The 14,031-nt window shown below is 44.2% G+C and overlaps 1 protein-coding gene across 8 annotated transcripts in view; it reads right to left on the reverse strand.

Moving 5' to 3' along the window:
* The window catches only part of arhgap23a (Rho GTPase activating protein 23a), a 77,349-nt gene that overhangs the window by 8,060 nt on the left and 55,258 nt on the right, over positions 1 to 14,031 (reverse strand). For 6 of the 8 annotated variants that reach the window (XM_050069580.1, XM_050069581.1, XM_050069586.1 and 3 more), the window contains 15 exons: positions 12,225 to 13,860; positions 6,578 to 6,733; positions 5,531 to 5,642; positions 5,381 to 5,420; positions 3,849 to 3,986; positions 3,458 to 3,766; positions 3,307 to 3,368; positions 3,094 to 3,212; positions 1,464 to 1,582; positions 1,214 to 1,366; positions 940 to 1,018; positions 763 to 836; positions 553 to 642; positions 318 to 443; positions 156 to 197 (listed from right to left, as the gene is read on the reverse strand). In XM_050069580.1, the coding sequence (XP_049925537.1) occupies positions 156 to 197; positions 318 to 443; positions 553 to 642; positions 763 to 836; positions 940 to 1,018; positions 1,214 to 1,366; positions 1,464 to 1,582; positions 3,094 to 3,212; positions 3,307 to 3,368; positions 3,458 to 3,766; positions 3,849 to 3,986; positions 5,381 to 5,420; positions 5,531 to 5,642; positions 6,578 to 6,733; positions 12,225 to 13,860 (3,255 nt within the window). The remainder of the gene's footprint in view (positions 1 to 155; positions 198 to 317; positions 444 to 552; positions 643 to 762; positions 837 to 939; positions 1,019 to 1,213; positions 1,367 to 1,463; positions 1,583 to 3,093; positions 3,213 to 3,306; positions 3,369 to 3,457; positions 3,767 to 3,848; positions 3,987 to 5,380; positions 5,421 to 5,530; positions 5,643 to 6,577; positions 6,734 to 12,224; positions 13,861 to 14,031) is intronic. The other 2 variants (XM_050069582.1, XM_050069584.1) reach the window with 2 other exon arrangements.

The following is a 14,031-nucleotide window of genomic DNA, read 5'->3' on the forward strand; positions in this document are numbered from 1 at the left end:
TTCACAGGAGGTATATGAGAAAAAAGTTATCTTAATGAATTCAATGCAAAATGGGGTGAGGACCTGATATGCAAATGGTCATTTAGCGTTGAACTATATCTTTAAGGTCTAAATTATTGTCTACATGCTATAAAACAACAATATGGGGAACATACCTTTTCATCCTTGTCTTGCTCTTCAGTGAAAAACCAGTTGCACTACAAGAACGACATAGAGGAGAAACATTTAGCATGGAGGTGAGTATGACTAGTGTGTGTGTGTGTGTGTGTGTGTGTGTGTGTGTGTGTGTGTGTGTGTGTGTGTGTTGCCTCTCTCACATGTTGGATGAGCGTCTCTACTATCTTGTAGCGGTCGGGCATGTGTGTGACCATATCTTTCATGTTGTCCTCAGACGTCCGAACGAGAGTTGGCCCAAACACCAGAGCCAGGTTACGAGGCTCCATCTGCACAAAGACAAAAAAGACATTAATACCGAAGACATCACAACAGTTCATGATTATATTTTCATGACATTTACAGACTCTCTGTCACACACGTACAGCAGACACACACCTTGTTTTTATCAGAGTTGTCGGCTACAGTCTTCAGGTGAACAACAAGGAACTTCAGAGTGTGGTAATAATAATCTGGGAGGTCTCGAATCTGCGAAACACAAACAGGACGAATGGCAATAATGGTAAACCTGTTGTACTTGCCACACCTCGAGCCCAGTTGGTAAATCAAAATGTTCAAATTCATTCATAAATAAAAACAAATACGTACTAGTTTCTTCATGGTTTTTAGTCGTTCTGATGCACTTTCCATCCGATTGGCATCAATGAAGTCGTTGTACTTGTCTGTGCAGATATAAGAAATATTAAAATACATGTAATGGTTTGATATGAATGCATTGCAGTGTTAGGTGTGCATGATGGCGTGTCCCGACATGTTTGGACTCACCGTTGGTGAAAAGAGGCTCTGGAAGTTTCCTGAAGAAGGATTTGAGTAAACTGCTGACAACATTGAGGTCTTGCCACTTCTGTTGACGGCAAAAGAAACAGAGAGGAGTCAGAGGTCATCGAATTTTAACGTTTGCTAATGATACAGTTTAGTTGAGTAAAACTGAATGAAACCTCTCAGTTAAAATGTTTATGCTCTGTCAATCTATATATATTTTTCTCTCTGAAGTGGCTTTTCTGACAGTCAGTGCACACGTGTATTTGTTGTTCCTCACCTCCTCTGCAGGGTTGATGTCGACGCCCTTGTTGAGCTGATCCTGGAGCATCGACACCATAGCGTTGTTCCCGGGGACTCTGTAGATTCCCGTGTACTCCAGACCCATGTCCTCCACCAGGCCGCAGCAGATCTCCACGATCAACGGGATGAACTGAGAGGGACACAGACAGAATTTAATCACAAATAAAACCTTTAGTAGAAAATCTATTTGAATGCGTTTAGGTAAGATACAGGACATGAAAACTAACCTTGTTGTTTACTCCCGGCTGACAATCCTCCAACCTCACACCAAAAGCTTTAGGCCCGGTCTTCTTTACCTTCTTCATGATGTTGATTCCCCACGGAGACTTCGGAGGGCCGCTCTCATCTAAAGAACAAAAACGTATGAAATTCCCTGTTGGACACAGAGCCTCAGTATGTGCTTCTTGGTTTACCTGATCCTTCTGTCTAAGGCTGTTAAAGGGACGGTTCACGCCAAAATAAAAAATACACATTTTTCCTCCTACCTGTAGTGCTATTTATCAGTCTAGATAGTTTTGGTGCGAGTTGCTGAGTGTTGGAGATATTGGCTGTAGAGATGTCTGCCTTTTCTTGAATATATTGGAATTAGATGGCACTTGGCTTGTGGTGCTTGAAGCGCCAAAAAAATACATTTGAAAAATTCAACATCAATGTCTCTTTCCAGAAATCATGACCCAGTTACTCAAGATAATCCACAGACCTTGTTGTGAGCAGTTTCATGTAGGAACTATATTTCTATCTTTCTACTGAACTACGCTCCGAACCGAGAAAGTGTGCATCTACTCAGGGACGAGAGGCTCCAGGTCATGACAGTGAGAGAGTTAAACATTAATGGCGTCCTCCTCTGCTGAGCTGTAACGTCAGCTAGCTCAGTGGTGCTAGGTGAGCTAGCAGTAGATGCACGGCTCCTTCTGCACAGTGATACAGTTGGCTGGTGTAGTTCAGTAGAAAGAAAATAGTTCCTACATGAAACTGCTCACAACAAGGTCTGTGGATTATCTTGAGTAACCAGGTCATGATTTCTGGAAAGAGACATTGCTGATGAGTTTTTATCAAGTATTTTTTGACACATTGAGTGCTACAAGCTGAGTGCCATTTAGTTCCATTATATTCAAGAGAAGGCAGTCATCTCTACGGTCGTTATCTCCAACACTTGGCAACTCACACCAGAACAATCTAGATGGATAAACAGCACTACAGGTAAGAGAAAAAATATGTATCTTTGATTTTGGGGTGAACTGTCCCTTTAAATATTCTTATGGCAATAGATATATTCCTAAAAGTGATTGGTAATACAACACCTGCAAATGTGGGATGACATAAACTGATGTCGGAGCTAATACCTGTGGAATATCTAACATACAGATTTAGATTTAAAATAGATCATTTCTATAAGACTCTTTCATGAAATGTACTGGTCAAAGAATCACAAACAAAGGGATGATATGTTGCAGTAATGAAAACTAATGATGTTTCTGATAATGGTTCATTTCAGTCTTTCCTAAAAAGTATGAAAAGACATCATTATCAGTGCTGAACCTTGGCTTTAGGTCAGATAGTTCTTGTGTCCACATGCCTTAGTATTAGTAATAAGCTGTGAGTAGTTTACTTTTAAGTAGTGTAACAAATTAGACCTATTATTTTTGACATTTTTAGTTAAACTATTAAACTATTTACCCCTTATTTTTGAATACTAATAATTCCCCATGACTGTGCAACCATAATTATCTTTAGTTCATCAAAAGAGAAAGCCTACCCTCTCCAGGTGATAATCAATCTCACTAACATTTGACATTTAATCAAAAACAATAAGGCAGTTTTATTTTTGCACAATGAGTAGTGCGTCCATATACTGACCTTTTCCCTCTGGTTTTGGAGAGCGTGGTGCCCCTGCTGCGTTTTCTGTCTTGGCAAGCAGGAAGGGAGGCTTCATGCGGGGCATTCTGGGAGAGGAGTCGGGCTTGCTGCCTGTTGGACTGCAGGGGGAGACAGAGAGACGGGTTTAATTCAAGCTGTCAGTGAAGGCAACTTCATTATGCTCGATTTACAATCTATTATCAGGTGACTCACCTCTGTTTCCTGTAATCATTCAGTTTCTTATTGATGAGGGCCTGTCTGGAGAAGCCGAGCTCCTGCAACAAACAAACACACCTGCGTTATAGCCACACACTCCACACACAGTCACAGAGGAGGTTGAACAGGTGAAGGTGTGTGCTCTGACCTCGCTGTCCGTCTTGCTGTTCTCCCTGATGACCTTGATCCAGTCCAGCATGTCCTCACGGTCCTCCGCCTGCAGCAGGTACTCGCAGAAGTCCTGGGTGGTCAGCCGCAGCGCGTGCTTCCGTTTGGTCTCACTGTACGCAATATCCACCAGGCAGCCCCGGATGCTAATTGGCTGCTCGTCCTCAGCCGCGCCTCCAATCGTGGCCCCGCGGAGCACCGCCTCCCTCTTGTCCTTGTAGAGGAACAGTGAATGGGAGCGAAGCACCGAGAAGACTCGCTTCCATGGACGCATGCCACTGCCCACCTTCTGTGAAGGGAAGATGAAATATGAGTCTCTGCCGAATGCTTTTCTGCTTTAGTTATTTTCTCATCAAGCCTGGCGTGCCCACCTTGCCCTTCTCTGTGAGGATCTGTTTGAAGTGCAGCCATCCTTCTCGCCGTACGTCGCTGTAAGTGATGTTTCCCAGCTCTGAGGTGGAATGGCGTTTAGATCGAACCTCCTCTGCTGTCCCGAGGTTGTCCAGAGACTGAAACACAAACAGGGAAATAATCAGAACATTTTCTGATGCCTTGAGACCTTAAAAAATATGTTAAATCTAACTTTTTTCACTTTTATTTCAGTACGGTAATCAAAAGGTATGATAACATAAGGCCACCCATTCCTATTAGAACCAGAAAACTCCATCGAAAAAAGGATAAATCTTATAAATCTTCATCTCTCTCTTGCTGGACTAATAATAATGTTTTTGTGGAGGAATCAACATAATGTTCATTTTTAAAGTCAAAATGTTTCCTGTCATTCAGTCAGTGCCGATGAGAGTTTAGTTGTGACCTTTGCTCCTCATGACCAGGTGTTTTCCAGTATTTAATATGAAACTGAGACTTATCCTCTTACCACATTACATCATGTTGCAACTGTTGCATCAGTAGCTGAAGCAGCGACTATCTGGCCTCAGTTGCCAAATCCTGCCTTTAAAACTCACATCGAAAATATGATTCCTGACACAGCTTTATTAAGTTGACGCAGACGGGATATGACTCATTGTTTTGATTCAGGTTTGAAGCACCTTGTCTGCAAAATAAGAGTATGCATTACGATATCTGATGTGCAGAAATCCCCACAGACAGGACACAAGATGAATGCAAGTTACTAGAGGATTGCAGATTTTTAGGCAACATTTTTTAAAGCAAAATTATGTCACTTTTCAAGCTAGAAATAATAAATGTTTCCTCTGATAAATAAAGAGTTAAGTAAGAAAGCAATAAAACTCTCTCTTGCTTTATGCAATATACTCAGGAGTTTTGCTGCCACAGCCTCACTTGCTCTGGTATGACCACTGGCTCATGGTGGCTAATGTTAGCAAACGTAAGACTTATGTACCTGTATAAGTCAGCTGGCTGACTTTGTCTGTCTAGCACTTGTCTTGCCTTAGCATGTCACAGGTGAACATTTCAATATTTTAATGACAAAAGTAAAAGCAAAAGTAATGTCTTCAGTGACAAGGTAAGGAGGAAATGAAACCATCATCTTGTAACTGTGGCAACAAGTGGCGCAGGCTCACATAAAACATAAAAGCAGATCAGGTGCTTTTAGAGCTGTGATTTTAACATGGCCGCCGTTTATGTAAAAAGTTTTGAAATTAAGTTTAATTTTTAAATTTTAATTTAAATTAAGTCTAAACTAATTTGTTTAGCTAATACCAGTTAACTTTTTTTAAGTCGATGAACATCTGTTAAATTTATCTGTGAAGCTGCAGGACGCCCATTTTCATTTATAATTTGTTTTCCTGGTTTGATTTACTGTCTAGATAACACGTGAAATGCTAAACTTGTCACAGCGGCCTCCACAAATAAAGTAGGGGAAAGAACAAGATTTGTAAAAATAAGGTTTTGATGATGAAAAGTTAGAAGAAGAACTCACCCCATCTGTGAAGAAACTCTTCACTCTCTTTGGTAGCCTCCTGTGAAGTGCAACAACACAACGGAGAATTAAATGTCAAAATGTCTGCCTGCATATGTAATTTAATAGATGCCATTTAAATCCCAGCCATCTCAGTCTGACAGTACTCACGAGAAGACTCGGCCTTCCTCTCTGAACGTGTTGAGTCCCTCGTCACACGACTTGGAGCGTTCGGTGGTGATGGCTAGAAGATAGGAGGAACGGCGACCGGATTTAATACTGCCTGCTCGATGAGAGGATGAATGAGCAGAGAGAGAAAGAGAGAAACAAGAGAAAGAGAAGAGAAAGACAGAATGTTGATGTAATGCCAATCACCAGAGGTGTTGGATTATCAGAGGGGATAGTGAGGGAGGGAGCAGGAAGTGGTGGTGGTGGTGGTGGTGGAGGAATAGGTTGGGTGTGTGAGTGGCATGGTTAGGATGGACGGTGTGGAGATGAGCTGGAGCGGTGGGTTAGATTAAATCAACTCTGGATACTTTTCTCACCACTGGCATGCAGGTGTCGCCTCTGTAAACAAACTGACATGCAATTTTTAACAAAATGTATCATGCAAATCTAAGTTTGTCCAATTTAACTTAAAGAATTGACTTGAAGAACCAAACACACTCTGAACAAACATGTTTGTATTCTTTGTGTCAAACATGCAATCTACAAATTCAGCATGCAAAAAAATATTGAAGTCTCATCTTCAAAGACAGTTTTTTGTCTTTTATTGAGTCTCTAAAGTCTCATTTTGAAGTGCACTCTGATTATTTCAACCTGTTTCTAGTTGAAATCATCTCAGGATTAAGACATTTACATAAATTAGGGTAAGTGTCTGACACTTAAATCTTGAAAATTCTTTCAACAATTTGATTTGAATTAGAAACCAGCTAAAACTGGAACATTTTTCACACCTCATTTGAGAAAAAAAATACCTTAAAGACTCAGTAATTGGCAAAAAATACTTGATAAGATGCCCTTACACCCTCTGGATATTTATAATTTAGTACAACAACCAACTAAAAGGGTTTTAAAATCTCATGCTTCATCAGTCCCTCTCTGAAGTAAACAGAGGGATCATCTTCATTGCAGGTAAACACCACAAATAAGATACTTTTAAGCTGCATGCAGCGGGGAGGAAGGGAGGGAAGGAGGGGGGGAGGAGGGGGCACTCACTGCAGTCGTGTGAGAAGAGCCTAGTGAGGGGGAAGGTGAAGGTGGGGGAGGCGGGGCTGGTGACCACGGCGGGCGCTGAATTCATGCCGCTGGACACCACGGAGGACGCCGGAACGTGGCGTGCGCGCAAATCAGCGCCGGGGCTGGTCGGTTCATCTGTTGGAGGGTGGAGGGAAGGAGGGGAGGCAGGAGGAGAGGAGGAAGGAAAAGGCAAGGGGGCGGGGGGGAATAGGGGTTAGGTGTTAGAGAAAAAAGGTCAGAAAGGAAAAAGAAGTGAAGTAAAAAGGGGTTAGATCAGGAGAAAGCGTGGAAGAGGAGAGGTTTTTAAAGGAGGCGTGGAACCGCAGGGTTACCTTCAGAGATACAAGATAATTCATTTCACAGTTTCCATTTCTTTCACCTTTAAAATCTTTCAAACTGCAAAATCAAGACATACAACAGTCATACTGGAACATGAGGCACTTCTAGATTCAAGTGAGACGTGCACAAAACACCACAAGAACATATGATCACTCACAAATCAATGAAAGAAACCGATGTAAAACATGTGCAACTGTTTCAGGAAAGAATAAAAATACAAATGCAACCAAAATAAGCAAAGAGTTAACAGATAATGCACTACCTGTGTCTCCTGTTGCCATACGTAGAGCTATTCAGTCACCAACACAGGGGGGTTTGTTACAGAGATCTACAGGCTGCAAGTTTCAGTTCTTTATACGATCTACAGTAGTGTTTGATCTGATACATGTGAGGGTACGTACAGGAGAGAATATCACGATCCGACAAGCACAAAAAACCATTGTGAATAACTGAATATTCAGAGGTAATTTTGATGCTGAGAGTGAAGCTTCAGTGTTCAGAAGACAAAAGGCATAAAGCAGTTTTATAGGTCACACAGGCTACAAGTCTTTAACCGATTTAGATGATGCAAAGGGATATGAAACCACAACACACACGCGCGCACACACACACACACACACACACACACACACACACACACACACACACACACACACACTTCCTGACTGACAGTGAGGATGAGAAAGTGGCCCGATATTTGCATAAAGCAAGGAGAAGCTGGATTTGCCGGTGACATTTTAAACTGTCAGGACTGAACTGCTGCGAGGCTTCGGTGTGTTCTCTGTGGAAACTACAGAGGGCAGCACAGCCTCTGCAGGCCGGAGGGACTCAGCCTGAGATCCGCCCCCACAGACCACCACAAAGTCTTTCTCTAAATTCTTGCTTCGGTTTTACCTCATTACTGCTCGGATTTCATTGTGTTTTTTTAACCTCTCTGTCCCTGCAACTTCTCGCAATCATCCCTCATCCTTCACCTTCCTCTCTTTCCCTCTGGCTCTTCTCTTACATCTGCCACCTACCACTGCTGCTCTGTCCCTCACTCCTGTGCGCACTAGAGTCCGACATCAGGCGGAAAACATTTCCAATCTGGGATGAGGAATCTGCCTGTTTACAGCGCTGCCCAGAAATAGCCCGGCTGTGGGTTTAACAAAGGCCGTCATTAACAGAGAGTGAGCTCAGAGCCACGAGACAGAGACGGACCAGCAGAGGGGAGCAACATACTGCAGCATACTTTGCCTCGACTCCACAGGACAACATACATGGAGCTCAGCATTCAGGGAATACATGGGGCAGAGAGATGGAGAAAGACAAGAGAGCAAGAGTGGAAGTAGAAAAAAGTTAAAGAGGAAAAAGATAAAGGAAAGAGGAGCTTAAAATAACCTTAAAAGCACACCTACTGTACATATACATTTTTTAAGTGTGAAAATGCACCAAATCTCAATGTCTGGTAATTTTTACTTCTTTAGATAAATTAAATGGAGGATTACATGCCAAAATTAATTCAAAACTCATTACCAAAAGTATAGCAACGCCATCTTTACTTTCTAGAATTGGAGTCAGGGTACCAGCACTAAAATCACTTTTTTTTAGTAAGCTAATTAACATGTTTTCTGCAAAACCCCTCTTTTTAATTTAACAAAATAAGCCAAACATCTCAAATATTAAATGTGGTACAGCTGTATAGCTGCCGATAACTTTGCATAAATTAAATAGCCTACAATCGACAAAAAAGACAGACAGGTCGGGCTGTAACTAGTGTTGTTGAAATACTGGAATTTCTAACTTTGATAAAATACCTTGAAAAATATCTACAGTCAATAACATTTTTGATACCACGGGAATAGAATTGACATTGAGGCATATATTTTTAAAAAAAAATGAAGGGTTAAAACAACAAGGGTATAACATAACAACGACTTTCTTTTCTTGGTTAGCAGCAGACGACACTAGCCGCAAAATCGTGTGACCGTTTGGTCGATAAAATGTCAGAAAACGGTGAAAATGCACATCACAATCTTCTAAAAGCCCAACATGATGACTCCATGTTTTCTCTGCCTTACAGTCCAAAACCCTCAGGTATTTTGTTTGTCGTCATACAAGACAAAAACAAGCTGCAAATCCTTATAAAAACATCTGCAAAAAAATCTCTTATTCCCTCTGCGATCATCACCCTGAATAAATTAAAATAGGTACTGTACCCTGACCTGTCAACACTGTCCTGGTGTTGCTGTTGTGATTTTACAACTGTATTTTTAAGTTTTACTCCTATTTTAAGTGCGTGTATCTATTGTTTTTAAGTGTGTTTTAAATGTGCATTGTTTGTTTGACGTTGAGCCTTGTCAAAGGGGAATTTCTGTTGCATTGTGACGCACAAAAAATGTGATCTTATCTTATAATGTAGCAGCTTTTTTTTTTTTATCAAAGCAGTTGCATGCTTTGATTTATCACTTGATCATCCTATTGATTAATCAGCTAGTTGTTTCAGCCTTACAAACAGGACAATAAATCTGACCAACCATCAGATGGCAACTTTTTCCACGATTGCATTGTACGAACAAAAAAAGACAGTTTAATGCTGCAAGCCTAGTAAAACAGCGAAAAGAATACTAGCAATCTAGAATGAGACAAAAAATAGAAGCTGGTGCCTGTAAGACAAAACAAGGGGACGAGAGGCCTTGTGGAAGCAGGACAGAGGCCAGCACAGAAGGTCTTGGTCCTGGTCTGTTGTGTCCAGGGTCCAGCTGGTAAAGATAGTCACGGATTGGACCCTCTCACACCCAGGCAGACACACAAACCCCTTCATCTTCCACAGCAGCACAATAGCAGCATTGAGGGTGGGAGCTGAGTGTATGGGCCCCTACTGTTCCCCACAAGGACCACCACAAAAACCTCCTGCTAATTTACAGCTTAGATTCATGTTGAAAGACTTCAAGTGGGCACAGAGTAAAAAGCTGCATCTGTGGACATGCCCATTCTTGTTTTATTACATTGTATGAGCTCCAAAAATAGAAAACAAATACTAAACTTTCTATAGCTCTATACTAGACGTCATAAAAACATATTTTGCTGCAGACATAGCCCGCCTTTGTGCGCTCTACCTCACAGACATCCGTGCTTTGCAGACGAGAACGACAACAGCCCATTAAATCGCATGTTCCCAAACAGGCCCAGATCATATCAGCATCTCCGTCAGAGAGATGAAAAGATGGAGAAAGACATAGAAGTGAAACACTAAGTTCTCGTCTATGGGGAGAAACTAGCCTAGTTTCAGTTTATGGCCTTCAAACGTGTCTCGGCCTGCAGCTCTGACTGCCTAGTTTCGTTTAATTCAAGTGAAGGTACGAGACAAGAATGTGCTCTGACAGACGGACCGAGAAAAAGAGGCAGAAAGATGCGTCCTGGTTTGCAGATTGCTCTGGATTTTCTCTCTTTTAATGACTTTTTCTGACCGAGCGTGGCTTGGCACAAATATCGACGGTCGTTCCATGTTGGGTCAAAGTGAGAGTCAGCTGATTTGAATCTATTCAGCATTAGGGTAAGCAGTGGTTGTTTTCTTCGGGCTGTGACAGGGTGATGGAGGCACGGCTCGCCTGATTGACGTACTTCGTTTTGCGTATGGTTTGACTTCATGGGTGCTGTACATGTTAAGTGATACAAGCCAACATGCAGCCCGTGGAGCCCCTTCTCTTTGAGTCTTTTCAAAGCAGGAAACAAGCCGAGACAAGACCACAATCAGCTGTCACTGACACCAACATATGCGGGCCATAACTGTACAGCGAATATTCATGCAAACAACCTCATACAGACATACAGCTATGTATAGTGCATACACAGAAGCTACTATAGATCATGTTTGTCCATTTATGGCAAAATGTGAGTGTCAGATTTAAAGGTTATGATTTAGGTTTTCCTAATTATACAATTTCATTTGATCTAATTCACTTAATCCAACTTTCATATTAAGCTTGTGCCAAAATTACTGTAAATTAGGTGCAAAAGTATCTGCTTGGTCCATAAAAAGCTGATAATGTCTTTAAATAAAGGACTAGAAGTCATCTTGTCTTTCCACTGATATGTTTTACAGCCAAAATTACATAATGGTCAAAGTGAACCAAACTGTAATGAAGACACACATAAAAAAATATTTTCAGGAGCCCTATTCTATATTCATAATTCCAAATATCCAATAGTTAAGATGAAACAAGGCTACGAGTCTAAAGCCTTGCTAGCTGCTGTGTGAGGCTGTGCTTCGGCACAATGGTGCTGACACTATGCTAAAAACAACAATGCTAACATGCTGGTGTTTCACAGGTATTATGTTTGCACACTTCATTTAGCGTGTTAGCATGCTAACTTTTGCTAGTTCGCATCAAACACAGTACAGACCAAAATACTAAAATAATTGACAGATTTATCAACAATAACATACTCGTGAGCTGTAGCTCTGTTTATGACCGCTAGCCACTTTTTCCTTCGAAACTCCTCAACTGGTGTGACAACACTGGAGACTTGGGTTTTGGTTAGTTGTACAACCAGTCACACAGCAGCTCTTGGGCATGCTGGCGTGATGAAGTCACAAAGAAAACCATCCTAATTTGCTGCTTCATGAGCAGTTCTTTGCACTGCTACAAACCGTATCGAAGTCATCTTTACCCCTTGACCCCCAGACTGACAAGCAGACTTTGAGAATACAGTAACTGACTAAAAGATCGGAAAAAATAATAAAGAAAAAGATGACAGGCCGACATACTACAGGTATTAGAGTAAATCTTCGTCACTGCCCTGCTCACACACAAACAAAAACACACACACATTCGGGAAGTCAAGACTCCACCTCATTTCCTCAGCACGGTGAAGTGACCTAAGACTCAGGGCAGTCAGCAGGATTAGGGAACTCCCTTCAGAAATGATTCAATCAAGCTACTAATACTGTCTGCAAGACTATGGGAAGTGCCAGCATTACCCAATGCAAACATTCACAGACAAACACACACACAATCACAATGAAAGAATGGAAACTGCATCTGAGAAGAGCCTGGAGCCTCAATGGACAGACGAGAAGGAAATTAAGGTAACACACACATTCCCCCCAAACTCATAATTCTGTCTGAATTATAGCCTCTGCATTTCCTCTCTGTTAGGCTTTCATTAACATTCAATAAACACTCAGTGTGGATTACGATTTATAATGGCAGCGATGAAGTCTCAAGGTCAGTTGGAGTTTTTGTGAGGGGATTAAGATGTCAGAGGAGGGACATGAGATGAAGCTCAAACATTCCTTGCTTACCTATGAAGGGGATGGAGGCCAGTGAATCATCCTCTATGGGGAGGGGGGCCAGGTTGCCGTTTGGTTTACGTGGGGCTACATCTCCCATGGAACCAGGGGCAGGAGCTGAGTCCTGGGGATCGGGAGAAAACAAAGAGGGTTCTAGCCCATCCAAGGGCAGCGCATAGTGGGGGTGGCGCATGCCGTGGGCGTTCCTTCGCCCAGTGGGAGGTTTCTGCCTCAGCACCACTTCCTGGGTCTGTGCTGCCACCTCTGCCTGCCCCTCCATTGACCCTCGTTCCCTCTCGTGGTTTGTTGGCCTGTACGCTCTGTCCTGGGATTCGGGAGTGGCGGAGGCGAGAGGGGACGAGGCAGAGGCAGTGAGAGGTGCCGTTGTGCCCTCTGGGGGGCTGGTTTTAGGTGTGTTCCAGTTCATGTGAGGGCCAGAGTACGAAGGGTCCCTGAAAGAGTGGGCTTGCTGCATGATGCGGCCCGTCTTGCGGTAAAAAGAGGGGCTGTAGCTGCGGTAGCCCACCGGCTGGTCGTCCATGCTCTGCCCAGGTGGGAGCCGCCTGCTCTGAGGGGCAGCCTGCTGGGGCTGAGGCTGGGAGTGGGCCTGGGTATGAGTCTGAGGGTGGTGTTTAGAATGTGACTGTGCGTGTCGGGACACCGGAGGAGCTTGTGCCGCACCATGATGGCTCCCTTGCCTTGGGTAGGCATCAGGCCTCGGGGGCGGCTTGGGAGCCTGCTGGTGCCATGGAGGCCGCTCAAACCGAGGCGAGACCAGTCCAGCTGCTGCTCGGTCTAGCATCTCTAACGAGCGGCCATGCCGATCGTACTGGGCCAGCAGGTTTTCAGAGCGTGTTCGCGTATAGTTAGTGGCAGGGTGGCCCCTTCCCGGGCCCCCCTCCCAGTCTCCATAGGACCAGTATGGCTCTCCATGGGGTCCTGGTCCTGACTGTTGTAGTAACAGCAGGGTGTCCTGGGAGGCACTGTGCGGCCAGCCGCCTGCCCGCTGCTGCTGCCTCCTTGAGTCAATGAGCCGATCCTGAGAGTAGCTGCGGTGGCGGGTCTGCATGTTGCGTCCCGGGCGCTCCGGCTGCTGGTTGTAGTACCAGTCAGAAAGGGCCTGCTGGCAGCGCTCATTGCGGCCGTGGCTTAGCTGGGGCAGGGGGGGACTGGTCCAGGCTGAGCTGGACTTGCGTGGCTGAGCCTGAGAGGAACTGGCAGCATGGTGGTTAGGGTAGTGGACTTGCAGCGGGCTGGACAAAGGGCCTCCTGATGAGGAAGAGGAAGAGTAGGAGCGCCCTCTTGTCTGGCCCTGAGGCTGTTGGCCAGTCATACCGTACTGGATCTCCTCTGTGCGGTGGGCCGGGCTGCTGTGACCCACACCACCTGGCTCTCCTGCACGTCCTTCCTGCCAGCTGGCGGGGCTGCACACAGCAGAGCGGTTGTCCAGGGGTGAAGAGGGGCTGGAAGAGCCTGCCCAGCAACTCCAGTTATCCAGCTGGTTCTGGCCCATGGGGGGAGGTGGAGGGGCTCCAGCAGGGGGCGTGGCCTTCGTGTGTGGGTAACAGACAGGAGGCGGTGGTGGGAGGTACTCAGCTCCCCCTGTGTAGGGTTCGTTGCCTGTCAGGTAGGCATCCTGGGAGTATGCCTGGAAGAGGGAGGGAAAGATGGAGGAGAAGTGAGATAAGACATGACAGGAAGGTGAGTGTGCGCGGCAGCGACGACTTTAAATCATGTGCTCTTACTATAAACAAGTTTGGCGACAACACACACCATAACCATAAGTCTCTAAGACAACTGCCAATGTACTTTACACAAC

The sequence above is a fragment of the Epinephelus moara genome, chromosome 18, assembly GCF_006386435.1.
Source record: "Epinephelus moara isolate mb chromosome 18, YSFRI_EMoa_1.0, whole genome shotgun sequence".
Taxonomy (NCBI): domain Eukaryota; kingdom Metazoa; phylum Chordata; class Actinopteri; order Perciformes; family Serranidae; genus Epinephelus; species Epinephelus moara.